The sequence below is a fragment of the Euprymna scolopes genome, chromosome 13, assembly GCF_053919585.1.
Source record: "Euprymna scolopes isolate OS-2025 chromosome 13, ASM5391958v1, whole genome shotgun sequence".
In the NCBI taxonomy this organism is placed as follows: Eukaryota; Metazoa; Mollusca; class Cephalopoda; order Sepiida; family Sepiolidae; genus Euprymna; species Euprymna scolopes.
This window is the reverse complement of record NC_136494.1, coordinates 135379916-135394476: the sequence shown is the minus strand read 5'-3', so window position 1 is coordinate 135394476 and position 14561 is coordinate 135379916. Positions and strand designations below refer to the sequence as shown.

The 14561-nt window shown below is 35.2% G+C and overlaps 1 protein-coding gene across 1 annotated transcript in view; it reads right to left on the bottom strand.

Moving 5' to 3' along the window:
• Positions 1–14561, bottom strand: part of LOC145292194 (neuronal acetylcholine receptor subunit alpha-3-like) — a 442298-nt gene that overhangs the window by 65800 nt on the left and 361937 nt on the right. Inside the window, exons 4-5 of the mRNA XM_080138499.1 lie at positions 12862–12906; positions 7828–7937 (exon numbers count right to left, since the gene is read on the bottom strand). Coding sequence (XP_079994625.1) covers positions 7828–7937; positions 12862–12906 — 155 coding nt within the window. The remainder of the gene's footprint in view (positions 1–7827; positions 7938–12861; positions 12907–14561) is intronic.

Sequence of the window (14561 nt, the reverse complement as noted above, 5' to 3'; positions counted from 1 at the left end):
TGTCCGGTTTCGTCTCCTGTAATTGTGTTTCAACCTCTGGAAGGTTGGAACGTAGACCCCTGATATTGGAGAAGGAGACCTTGTAGTAGGGGTCTACGTTGGAAGATGGGGTTCTAGGTTTAATCGAGGTTTTATTCTGGAGACATTTCATGTTGAGGTTTTGGGATTTGTGGAATAGGTCGGCATACTTGGTTAGAGCAGTACAGAGAGGGAAAGTAAGAGAGAAAAAGACAGGAAAATTTTTTTTTGGTAGCACACGAAAAGGTAAAGCCGTAACAATTACCGACTAGTATGGCATCGAGAGGCCCCACCAGAGACTACTTCATGGTCCAGATCCACTCACCAAATGGCAATACAGCAGTCCCAGTACTTTGCGCCTGCTGATAAGACACCCTCATTAGTGGTTAATCCAAGGTTCGGGTCCCTGACTATCAGGCGGATAACGTCAGTCCAGACAAAACGTTTATCTCCAGCACCCTTACTAGTGACATGGCCACAAGGACAGACAGAGACAGAGAAATTTCCGACATCTCAGACTACTGGTCACCAAGTACTACCGACCTTTAAGAATTTGTTTATGTTGGACTTGAAGACATCCATGTTGAAGTCAGGAGGGAAACAGGCAAGCGGTAGAGAGTTCCACAGGCGTGCAGTTCTAAGAAAGACGTTTTGTTCATGGAATCCACGTTTTGATTTAGGCACAGATAAAAAGTGGGGAAAATTATTGACAGTGGTTTCAGATAGACGGGTGTTTATCGTGAAAAATTGGCAAGGGGGACCAGCGATTGGAGCTCACACGGACACCTGTCATGGAAATAACGATAAAACAAAGACAGGCTCGGTAGTCTCTTATCTGAGAGAGAAGTTGCAGGAAAGAGAAAAGGGCATCCCCCACTAAGCCACGAAGTCTTTTTTGTACTATGTACAGGCAGGATAGGTTGTTTTTAGCAGCTCCTGCCCAAATGTGGCAGCAGTATTCCATCCTTGGACGTACTTGGCTTTTATATAGATAGAGAATTGCATCAGTAGTGAGATATCTTCTGGAGCGGTAGAAGGATCCTACCATTTTCCTAGCGACCTTGGCAACAGACTTGATGTACGTGTTCCATTTCAGATCAGGAGTAAAGGTCAAACTCAGAAGTTTGTCAAAAAATGGGGCCTCCCCTAGACGAGAACCATCCATTTCAATTGATGCCAGATGGGGATCAGAACGTAGACGATGTAAAGATAGTAGCCTGGTTTTAGATGCATTAAAGGTAACCAGCTACCTCCTTCCCCACTGTACCATGCGCTCGAGATCAGAGAATTAGAGAGAACTTTGTCATTTATGGCCTTTGATGTGTTGACGTAGATGGTCGTGTCATCAGAATATATATCAACAAATGATTTAAGTATGTGTTTTGGGAGATCATTGATGTAGAGCACAAACCATATTGTGTGTCACTAAGAAGTTTATTCCTGCTGAGGTGGTTTACTACTTCTCTATTTAATATGAATTCCAGCAACTTACTCATGACAGACAGGAGACTTATTGGTCTGTACTGAGAGGGAGATGACTTATCACCTGAATTCTTAAATACAGGGCATACTGATGTGGTTTTCCAGGGTGTTGGAAAGCACTTCTTAATACAACGCTTAAACAGTTTTGTAAGTGCGGGGGCAAGTTCTGGTTGAAGCTTTTTCAACACTATAATTGGAATGCCGTCAGGGCCAGTTGCTTTACTGGAATCAAGGTTCTTGATTAGCTTGGCAACCTCACGCACAGATATTTGTATGTTACCCAGCGTGCTGTGTGTTATAGGAGGAAATACGGGGAGTTGATGGCCTTCGTCGCATAGGGTAGAATTAGCTGCAAAGTTCTTTGCAAATAGTTAAGCCCTGTCTGATGCTGACGAGATGCCCTCTGGTTCATTGATAATGGTTGGGATAGAACGCACGCGTCTGTTCAAGATTCTATTTGTTATTTGCCAAAACTTGGGAACCAAGACGCTGATCAGCTACTTAAATTTAACGGACTGAGCATATAGCTCTCTTGCATTTTTTATTACTCTTTTACAGTGGTTGCTGGCAGTCCTGAAAGCAGCATTAGGCTCAGTGCATCTTACGTTGGTAGCTATGGAAAAAGTAATGGCAGCAGCACATTCTGGGGAGAACCATGGCTGGCTGTTAGGTTTTTATTGAAATTTTTTGATGGTATGAATCGGTCTATGTCTACAAGTAACCATTCGATCAGGTCTGATACTATAGAGGACACATCCTTCTTAAACATGGAATGCAGAGGTATATCAGATATAAATCTACGGAAGCTATCACAGTCAGCCATAGAGTATCGATATATAGTACGGTGGAGAGATACGTCTGAAGGCTTATTACATTTAATTTTTATCTTAACTGATGCAACGGATGGGTCGATGGATCACAGAGGAGATAGAACGAAACATGAACATAGCTCAGGAGAAAAAGGTCTAGAAGGCTTGCATAATGACCGGTAGTATCGGGCACACGGATGTGCTCGCGAGCAATCTGAGTGAGGTCATAGGCAATTGCAAAATCCTGACAGAACCTGTCTTATTTGAGTGGGCCAGCCATTCCATGTTATGGACATTGAAGTCACCGCACATGTGAATGTTAGCTTACATACATGCATACATACATACATACATTTGATCAGATTTTTTGCCCTGTATAATATAAAGAACGACACATCTAAGCTAAATGATAATTCAACCTAAATGCGCCTAGCTACTGCATATAACTAAAGTTTATTTTTTCTAATGTATAGATTTATGTTTTTAAATTGATATTTTATCGTGTGGGCTCTGACATCTTTTATTTAAACTGAAAGTTAGATAGTTGATATTGAATTTTGAGGATTATCTTTCTTTAAAAATGATCTCTCTTCTAAAATGAAGTAAAAACTATGTTTTTTTTTACTTTTACTTAAAATTTTACTTAAATTTGTCCTTATGTTTCTAAATTGAAGAAAAACAATAACAACATATTTTATTTAATATGTTCAACTTTTGCGGCTCCCATGATAATACAAATCGACTCATGTGACCCTGATGGGGCTTTGAGTTTGACATGGCTGCTCTAAGCGACTTCATTTAAACTGAGTGGATCTGCTGAAATTGTTTTTGTTAAGAATGCAATTTAGAATATCCCAATGGGATGAAATCAGATTAGCTACATATAGCTTTGTTGTGTATAATACATGTAACGGCCATTGAATGCGATATTAAATCATATCTGTCAGTATTCATCAGAATCTTTTATATTTACATAAAAATATGAATTATTTTTTTAATTTTTTTTTAAATTACATTTTCACCCCATACAAGGCACATTGCCACTTTGGTGTAGGGGGCTACTATCAGGGGCAACGACTACTGGGGTACTATGTAGGGATTTGGGCAGCAACATGTTGGTTCACGTTGCACTTGAACTTCTGCATGTCAGTACAGTTGGGGAAGCAGTGACCTGGAATGGAATTCCAAAGTCTAGCGGTTCTGGGGAAGAAACTACCGGAGTAGAAAGATCTTTTACATCTAGGGATCTCTACAGTGTGGGGGTGGGATTTTGCAGCTTGTCGGGTCTGTCGAGGGTGTTCACGTCGTGGGGGCACAAGTGCTTGCAGTTCATCAGTGCATTCACCATTAAAATACTTGTAGAACAGGCAGAGAGATGCAACGTTTCGTCGATGGGACATAGGCTGAAGTTTAGATGCCAGTTCAGGGCCTATCAGATTTGCGACCCTCTTTTGAACCCTGTCAAGGAGCGAGAGACTAGTAGCCGAGGCACCAGCCCAAATATGACAGCAATACTCCATACATGGGCGAATGGTTGCCTTATAGAGGTACAGGATACTTTCAGATGTTAGTAGTCTTCTAGCACGATAGAGAGAGCCCACCTTCCTTGCAGCAGCTCTGGCAATGCCCTCGATGTAATGGTTCCAACTCATGTTTCCTGTGAACGTTAGGCCAAGGAGCTTGAAAGACGTACTCTCAGATAAAGAGTCGTTGGCCATTTCTATAGGTGGTAGAGAAGGTTTCTTGTAATTATTGAATGAAACCAGTTTAGTCTTGGCGGCATTGAACGTGACCATCCATTTTTGTCCCTATTCCACTACTGATTGGAGGTCATCCTCTAGTGTTTCTGCCATTACTTTAGATATGTGTTCATTTGTTTTCCTGTCGTGCCTGCTATAGAGTGTGGTGTCATCAGCATATATATCCATCTCAGATGCAATTTTGTCGGGGAGGTCATTTATTAATATTAGGAACAATAGAGGTCCAAGGATAGATCCCTGGTGCACTCCCGCATTTATATCATATTGTTTAGATGTACGACCGTCGAGGACACCTGGATTTTTCTCTTATCTAAGAAGGATTTAATTATGTTAAGTATTCTACCAGTAATACCGTATGATCTAATTTTCCTGAGGAGACCCTCATGCCATACCCTGTTAAAAGCCTTAGATATATCTAGAGCTACCGCTCTGCCCTCTGCCGCTATGTCCAGTGAATGGTATATGCGTTCAGAGATTACAGTGAGGATGTCTGCTGTGGAACGGGTTTGACTAAATCCATATTGTTGGTCGGTCAGAAGTTTAGCATCTATAAGGTGATGGACTAGAGCATGGTTAATTAAGGTCTCAAATATTTTGGCGAAAAGTGGCAGGAGGCTAATTGGGCGATAATTTAATGGGTCAGTTCTTTCGCCAGAATTCTTGAATACTGGTACTACATAAGCAGTTTTTCAACAGCCCGGAAAGCAAGATTCATTAAGGCATTTGTTGTAGAGTTTGGAGAGAACTGAAGCTACTTCGGCTGAGCACTTTTTTAATAGCACAGCTGGGATGAGATCAGGTCCACATGCTTTTGAAGTGTCAATGTTTTTATGATAGCATGCACCTGAGCAGGAGTGATTTTCAGATCGTCTAGCGTGGCGTCTGTCCGCATAGGAAATTGAGGTAGAGGGTGGTTGGAAGGATCCAGTGTGGAGTTTGAGGCAAACCGACTGGCAAGCATGTTAGCCTTTTCCGTTGCTGAGGAGACAACCTCGTGATTGTTGGTTAGTGGAGGAATTGTTGATTGCCCATTATTTGCTACACTGTTGTAGCTTTTCCAGAAGTCACGAGTTCCTAGTTTTTGTGCTTCGATGCGTTTTTTAGTAGTTTCCGTAAATTCCCTCTTAGCTGTCGCTATTTCTTTCTTAACGTTACTTCTAGCTTCTATATACTTCTGTTTGTTTGAACTGGACCTATGTCGGTTAAATTTGCGGAATGCATGCTGCCTTTGAGCAATGGCAGTTGCGCAAGTCGAAGTAAACCATTGGGGAGAGTGGGGCTTGCTATAGAATGTCCGCATGGGAACATGCGCTTCGATTGCAGTTTTGAACCATTCAGTGGTCTCGTTTGCACACTGTTCAGCAGGAAGAGAAAAAATATTTCCCCATGGGGCATCTCTGATAAGATCTCTGATGGCTTCCCAGTCAGCCTTTTTATAATATCTCGTTGTTTTGAGCACTGGCTCTTCAGTTTTGGGTCTAGAGTTTAGGGCGATTTCAACCATTATCACTGCATGATCAGCGTTCCCAAGTGGGCTGTCGGCTTTCGTTATACAATCATCAGGAACTGTGGTCAAAAACAGATCTAAAAGTGATGCATGTTGTTCTTCCTGATCAGGGAAACATTTATTTAGTATTAGTATTATTTCCAGAGAGTTTTAGTAAATGTAAAAAATCTTTTTTAATCATTCAGTAATTATATTCCGTTATTCCTGATTATTTTAATTGCTAATTAAAGCGCCGTAAAAATAAAGTCGAAATTCGTATTTACTTAGGGAAGGTATAATGGGTGAAAGATAATATGAAGTAAAAACGAAATGAAACGCACACAAGTGAAATTTGATAAAATGGAAGAGTATAACACGGTGGCTGACTTCTCTGATTTTTTGTGGAATTTGAACAAATATTTTGAAAATTATGTTAATATTTCTATTTTCTGGTAATTTTTTTTATTGCAGGTCTCCCAAAATGCCTAAAAAGTGTCGATTGACAGCTAGTGAAAAGGAACGTGTTGTTGCAGGCCTTGCAGAAGGTTTATATCTGGTAGATCTAGCAAAGGTTCTTCGAAGAAATCGAAAAACATTGTCGCCATTCGCTGAACATGCAAACATCAAACCGAGGTAGGACAAAGGCACCAAAAAGTCAGTTTCTACTCGTAATGTTAGAAAAATTCACCGCCAACTTATTAAGCAGCTGAACAGTGCTGCTATATTTGACAACGCTGGAATACCTTTCTTGTCCAGAAGGACACGCTGCAATGTCTTAAACGAAATTGTAAGAAGCATAAAGACCATAGCAAGACCTGTTTAAAACCCAACTCATAAGGAAAATCGTTTTACTTGGGCTCAGAAATGCATGAAAACCAGCTTTGAAAATGTTCTTTTCACCGATGAGACCAGAGCAACTCTTGATGGACCAGATGTGTGCGCCAAAAAGTCCTCTTGGATTCCTTACCTTCATCGATTCCGTCGTCAACAGGAAGATGGAGATGTTATGTGTTTGGACTGTAATAATCTGCGATGAACTAATTGAAGGTGTCAAAGTGTCTTAGATATTATTTTTAAATGAGCATTTGACACCATGGCTTGATTTTTATGCACGACAATGCGCCATCCCACTTAGCCAAGGCTACAATATCCTACCTTAAGTCATTGGATAAAATTTGATGACATGGCCACCTTGTTCTCCAGATATAAACGCAATTGAGCAGCTCTGGTTAATAATAAAGATGAAAGTTTATGAAGGATAAAGATTTTTGAAGTTTTCTATATCTCAAATATGCCGATTGACATCATCAGTTTACAAGAGGCAATTCAAAATGATTTTGAAGGGAATTATGTTGATAAATAAATATTTCCTTAAACAAAATATTGTGAAATTAGTTCTTGTTTTTGTTACTTGATATGTACTTTATTTCATATAAATAGAAATAGGAAGTCAGAATATGGTTTTATTACCGATAAATATACATTTGTAGACACTTGCAATAAAGTGATGCACGTAACATTACTAGAAAAAAAGAAATATTCACATAATTTTCAAAATATTTGTTCAAATTCCACAAAAATCAGGGAAATAAGGCATCTTGTTATGCTCTTCAAGTTTACTAAATTCCACTTCTCTGCGTTTCATATCAATTTTAAGATTAAAACAATATTAACCTGCAATAAAGCGATACACAGAATTTATATAGCGCCTGTATTTATAGTCCTATGGTGACTGAATTTAAATTTGAAAATGTAATTTACTTCATTAATATAGTAGATAAACGCCATTCTAAAAATACTGAATGAAACAAAAAGTTAATATTCAATCAAATAAAAAAACAATAACCATCCATTAACATAAAAAAGTAAATGCTATCGAAGACGTTATAATGTGATTCCTAAATTTCTGTGAATTTATTTGTAAATAAAAAACTATGAAAATAAAAACATGAAGATTTTATCATCAAAATATGACTTCAATTTAATATTTGAGTATGTATACATTATATGCATTCAATGAATTACACATTGCATTCGCACGATTTGAAGTTAATAATTTGTTTGATAAAATAACCTATAAATGATTCATATGTGATTACACACAACAATCAACATGAAGAATACCAATGTGCTTTTCACACGCTAAGACAAAAAACAACACTTGTCTATTTCATTTTAATATGCAGCGCAGTATAAGCTACAATTTTTCTGATTTTTTTTTAGCGTTATTTCTTTTAGCGGATGCATCTTAAGAATCTTTGTGTATACGTACGCATTGTCAATAATGATTTCTGGACTCCAAAGGTATTTTCTTTCAAGGAGAACGAAGGTTACATTATGATGTTGCATTGGATACCAGGTTAGGGCAGGATCATTCCATTTCTATGGAAAATAAAAAAAGAAAAAAAGATTCTATTATATAAATTGGATCCATACGATGTTTTTCACAAAAAATATCGTTTAGATGCGTCCACGTACCTCTAATAAGTTACGTCTTGATTAAAATACATTGGCGTGTTAGATATAATTCATTAAGTACCTATTTGTAATTGTCCATGGCCAGTGCTTTCACACCTTAAGTGATTATTAATTAAAAGACTGCATCTATAAATTGATGTAAAATTCTTATGGGAAACTCTAATTAGAGACAAAGAATCGTGTTTGGGTTGTCGAATGATCGTACTAGACGAAAACCTATTTGTTATAATCAATTAAGAAAACGTAATTAGTTAAATCATATGTATAACAGATGTGTGTGTGTGTCTGTGTGCTTTTTTGTATGTCTATTTTGCTAAGAAATTTTTAAATTACTGAATTTGGGTGTTAGGGTTAGCCTTCTGCAAAGAGGTATGGTGTATACTTTGTGAATGTGAGCAGTGTATGTTTTGGCGGGAGGTGTGGCAGAGGAAGGAATTAAGAGTTAGGGAGAAGGGCGAAGTACGATTTCGCCTAGTGAAACTGCCGGGGTGGGAGGTGGGTTCGTATTCTTTGAACTTGGAGGTTGTTTATACTCCCTTCCTTCACGACACTTCCCTAAAACCCCTACTGTTCATCATTCAGAAATTAAACACCCCATTTACTTCTAGAACGTACACCACACAAATATCTTATAAAAACTAATAAAAATTTGGCTTCTGTTTCAATATCTATTCTTTTTTAGTCTGATAAGGTGATATTCTTGATATGGGATTCCACTGTAATGCACATACGTAACAAATAATGTTTGCATGATAAACAAGCCATATACCAGCTCTGTCCTGCATTGAGCACTCTTTAATAATCACGCAGGTTTTATTGGATTTACATTTAGGAAATCAATCGATATAACCATTATATATATATATGAAAGCTGATCTAAAAATACTACTTTGCTAAGTTAATAAATTTCTAAAACTTTTAACATATATTGTTTATAAAGTTTTTCAAAAATAAGATTTCATTCATCATGATGACTTCATCGTTATATGTACTGACAATATTGGAAAATTCTACATGTAAAATAATCTTTTGAAGAAAAAAAATTATTCTCGTTAATTATCAAAAAAAAAATTCAATTTTAGAAATTTCTTATATTGTTCATAGGTTTGAAACTGATATAAATCAAACCGATAAAGACGTTATATGTGAAACCAAATACCGACATACACCTGCAAAGATTTCTTTTGTTTCATTTAATTTTTAATTAAACAAACAACTATTATGTAAATTTTGTAATTTTACCGTTCTTTATATTATTGTCGATATTCCACTATCTCTCTCTCCCCCTCTCTCTCTCTCTCTATCTATCTATATATATATATTTGTATACATATGTATGTATATATATACACATACGTATGTATATATACATATGTATGTATATATATACATATATATACACGTGTATGTATGTATATATATATATATGCACATATGTATGCATACATACATATACAAATATATATATGTATATATATATACACTTATATATATATGTAATGTAGGCATTTAAAATTCAAAATTATTATTATTGATTATGTCAGCCCCTTAAAGAAACTTGATATCTTAGTTTTGAGCAATTTAAGTTTAAATAGAAAGTCGGTCACTTAAGCTCACATCCGAAAATCATTAAGTTACAATCATTAGACCACTATGGCCGGATGTTATAAGATTTAAAAAATAAATGTTAAAATTTCAACGATATTTCTCGCGGTTGAGATTGGCCGTGGTGTTTGCTCCTTGCTAATGGAGTAAGAAATGGCCGGGTTCGAATCTCCCGACCGGTAGTAATAGTGTAACACTGCACTGATTATTCCCAAAATAATGAAACACTAGTATCTGCAGGTATTTAAAATTATTATTGTAATAATTATATATATTTATTTTTAGGGCAATGACAGGTGTAAAAACATTAAAAACGCTTGTGTTTTAAATGCATTATATTTTATTTTGATATTTCGAGGAAAACTTTCGATTTTTGTCCGAAAATGTAGCTGTATTTTCCAACAACGGACGGAGGATTGCTCGAATTTAAAAAATACATTATAATAAATTAAAAGACATCAACAACAGCGTCCTTATGCTGCTTATACGTCCAATGACCTTGAAAATCATTCTGTACAAGCATACGTAGAATAACACACACACACACACACACACACACATACACATATATGAACTAACACACACATATGTATATATATATATATATATATATATATATATATATATATATATTTCTGTCGAATTCTCGTATGTAGGCGCCGTAAATAATTTTTGTTCAAGTTTTCAGTATTTCTTACTGATTCTCTAAGTTATCATTACACGAGCTATTAGTCCGGCTTAATCATATTTATCTAGTTGAAACTATACGGGAGTTCATAGTTTTTAAAAATACATATCCATAATGAAATGTTGTATATTTGACATAATCATCTGTTAAGATTTTATATAATATTAAATGAAAGATGAGGAATAAACGTTATATATAACTTTATTATACCATTAGAGCAACAAAGAAAAGTTAAGGGGGAAATTAAGAAAAAAACTATTTAGACCATCGCATTTCGGAACTAAATGCTTCTTATCAAAAGAAGGAAAAGGCTAGAATTATACAACATACACATATAGAAAAAATCTAACTTAATGACATTTAAATATGAAATGAGAATTAAGGAATAAAATAATAACGTAAATAGTAAATAATAATTTGTTGATATTATAAAGTTATGTACAACTGTTTTCCTCGTCTTTCATTTAATATTATTGTTTTCTCCTCTTAATGTTATCTTGGTAGTCTACCGGAAAACACCAGAAACAAACTATAAGAGCCGATTATTATGATTGTTGTAATATTTGAAAAAAATAGTATGTTATCCTAACAAAATAAATATTTACCGAAAACATTATTTATGTTAAAATGTAAAGGATGTAGAATGTGAACATTAATTAAAAATTTACAGTTTTACGTAGAGGTCATTATAAAGTGAGGTGGACTTTAGTTAGAGTTAATGAAAAGATACGATGATTTGGAGTTAGAGATCGGAAGCGAGAGAAAGAGATAGAGAGAGAGGGAAAAAGAGAGAAAGAGAGAGAAATAGAGAGAGCGAGGGAAAGAGAGAAAGAGAGAGAGGGGAAAAGAGAGAGAAAGCGAGAGAAAGAGAGAGAGAGGGAAAAGAGAGAAAGAGAGAGAGAGAAAGCGAGAGAAAGAGAGATAGAGGGGGAAAAGATAGAAAGAGAGAGAGAAAGAGAGAGAGAGGGAAAAGAGAGAGAGAGAAAGAGAGAGAGAGGGAAAAGAGATAGAGAGAGAGAGAAATAGAGAGAGAGGGAAAAAGAGAGAAAGAGAGAGATAAATAGAGAGAGAGAGAGAGAGAGGGGGGAAGAGAGAGAGAGAGAGAGAGAGAGAGAGAGAGAGAGAGAGAGTGACTCAAGTCACTATAGAGGGGATTAGAATGCGTTAGTCCAAGACCAGCGGCAGCTTTTCAAATTGGAAAACATCTGAAATAAAGTTGTCGAATATAAAACTCGAGGTCTGTCATTTTCTTGGGAAGAGTTTTCATTACAGCTTTCCGTCAAACGAATTGGCCCGATGTTACAACCCCAGATAAATGTTATTCGTCCTTTTTGTTGTAAAAGTATTTATGTACATCCTTATCCTGTTATTAACTGTAATTAAGTGTACATAAAACGCACTTTAAATTGGACGATCACAACATTGGACGGCCATAGACGGACACAAGTATATATACACATCATATAGCTGAATGTGACACGTATATACAAACATATATACACTCACTACATCTATATGGACTTCCACAACGCAACATAAATAGTGTTAAGCTTTTCTTATTTTGATCAGTTTTGCTTTGATAAAAATTTACTCTTTGATAACATACTTATATTAAGGTTTTATACATAAGATTTCGCCTCCGTTCACAACAAAGGAGTAATTAAATTACTGTATACTTATGTTTCCAGGCTAAACTTTATAATTTCGTAGTCTTCTGCTACTTTGAAGCATGTGGTCATACGCCAGCTTCATACTTTTATGCAGTTATTTGCATTATTGTTGTCCTCTATCAGATGATTCTAACTGCACCGATTGGACAAGGCAGTTGCATCGGTTTGGTCGCTTTGACATTTTCAAATGATTGAAACAATTTTGTAACATCATTAATCATCGCAAATTTTGATCGCCCCATTCCTGTTTTTAGGTGTTCGAATACTTTTCACTGGACCCAAAGTGCATCTAGGACAAGAGAAACGACTCTAAAACGAAGATTTCCATCTTTTTAGAAAAAAAGGACTATTCCTTAGACGTATGGTCTACATCTGTCTTCTGGTTCTTTTCTGAGATTTGACATGTTAGAGGAAACGCCTTGCCTTCAATCACTTGTAGCGTTTATGATCTATCCTCATATGGCAAACTTCCGTCTCACATTCGAATCGACAAGTATTACATTACTATTGCTGCCTTTAGAGAATCTGTTCCTCTATATGCATATACACATAAAGTAAAGTGTTCCCTTTTTGTAAAACCTTATTTTCTGTGCAGAATTCTTGCATAATATCTATGAATTTTACTATTACGTATTTTGAAATATAAACAATCTAATAAAAATACAAGTTAATTTCGGTTACGTTTGATAGACATGTAAACAAACAAATACATCAAATTAAATTCTTATTTTCTTTCCATTCATGTTGTTTTCCTAATTTCCCCGCTGTTACTAATTTTAGTTAATGGACGCCATTTTAATCAATGCAATCCGTTGCTTTTCAAATGAATTAATTCCAGATAAACAATGACAAAAAATAGACTCACCGTCTTGACTCTACCAATTGTCGAAAGTATTTCTTTCCTCGTGTTCTGAAATAAAATAAGAAAATAGCTTTGATTTTTTTTTAAAGAAAAATAGAAGAGAGAAATAATTTTGTTTGAAACTGTTGGAAACCTGGGAACAAACGAACAAAGCTAAAATAACAACAACAAAAAAAAAACTAAAAGAATACTCAAAGAAATCAAATCAACAAAGATCACGACTTTTTATTGAATTTTATTATATTTCTGTGCTGTTGTATTTGAAGTCTGTTTTCATAAAGAGTCGAGCATAAATGAAATTAGAAAATACTAGAAAAACTCGTACTTCTCAAAAGATGCAAATCAAACTTTATTAATAAGTTTGTGTCTTGTTCATTTGTGCGTTCCGTTTTTGATTTAATAGCAACCTAGTGAACAGTGTCTAGTAGCAGTTAACAACCGACATATTCTGAGAGAGAAAAGGGAGAGAATTATAGATTAGGAAGAGGGAAACAGAGATATAAGAAAATAGAAGGGCAAAGTTAAAACAGATAAGAACAGTTTAGCGATAGTAAATCATTTTTATGGTTGGTAGTAAAAAGAGCGATAATGAGAAAGATAAAGAAATAGAGAGAGCAGGAAGCAACATTGAATTATCGCATGCCTTGAAAGTTAACTACGCAAAATATTTTCCTTCAAAGAGAGTAGATATCCTCACATCTAGATGTATTGGCATCTTTTTCAGGTTTCGCTTTCGAAACATTAACAAGTTGCACATGATTTTAAAAATGCTTCCGATTGCGATCCGCTACGTACTATAATTATATGCATAAAACTTTAAAAAATTCCTGTTAGAATGGCTCGTTCAACATCAATCAACAGAACCATTTGACCCTTTTCAACTCTCTATTTAATAGTTCCCCAGGTTACATATGGTTTTATTGGCGTTATATGTGAAGCCATCGCCCGCTTTCATCCTATAAGCTTTATTTTGGCTAATTATCCTATAGTCCTTAATATGCGTCAACATTATTTTAATAACTAATGTCATTTTACTGAAATGAGAGATAAAATAAAACAGCAAAAGCAAAGTATAGTCTAATCTAACTTAATATTTAATAGCAAAATCCATAGAAATTGCAATGAAGTTGAGATTTTTTAAAACACATTATAAATATAACAAATATAAAATAAAATAAAACAAATAACGACGAATTTTAAACAATTTTTTTAAATCCTTTCAAGCTGAAAATAATTGATGTAAAAAAAGTTAGATTTTTTTCAAGGAAAATTCAACACACAACAAACTTTTTAGTTTTGTTTTTTCTGACTAATTTTTTATATGAATTATAAAAAAAGAGATGTATTTAAACGTGCACATTTAAAATTATTTTACAAAAGAAACTAATATAGAAACTTACATTCTTCTCTCAACATACCTTTTTTTAATTATAAAATAGCCAATTTGAAATCGTAAACAGGCAGCAATGTTTTTTATTTTAAAAACTTTTGGAGGGGAAATAATGATTTTTATCTGATAAAGAGCTTTTTTACACGGAAGTCACCACTTATTAAGGCCCAGAAGCCACTCAGAGATAAGGGTTATTGCGTGTACAGTAATCAATGGGATAGTGTTGTAGTATTCGTTAGTATTGGAGATTTGATAAAGTGTCATTACTTAAGGGGGCGGTTGAATTTGTTTAATTTGGACTTAAAGACATCCA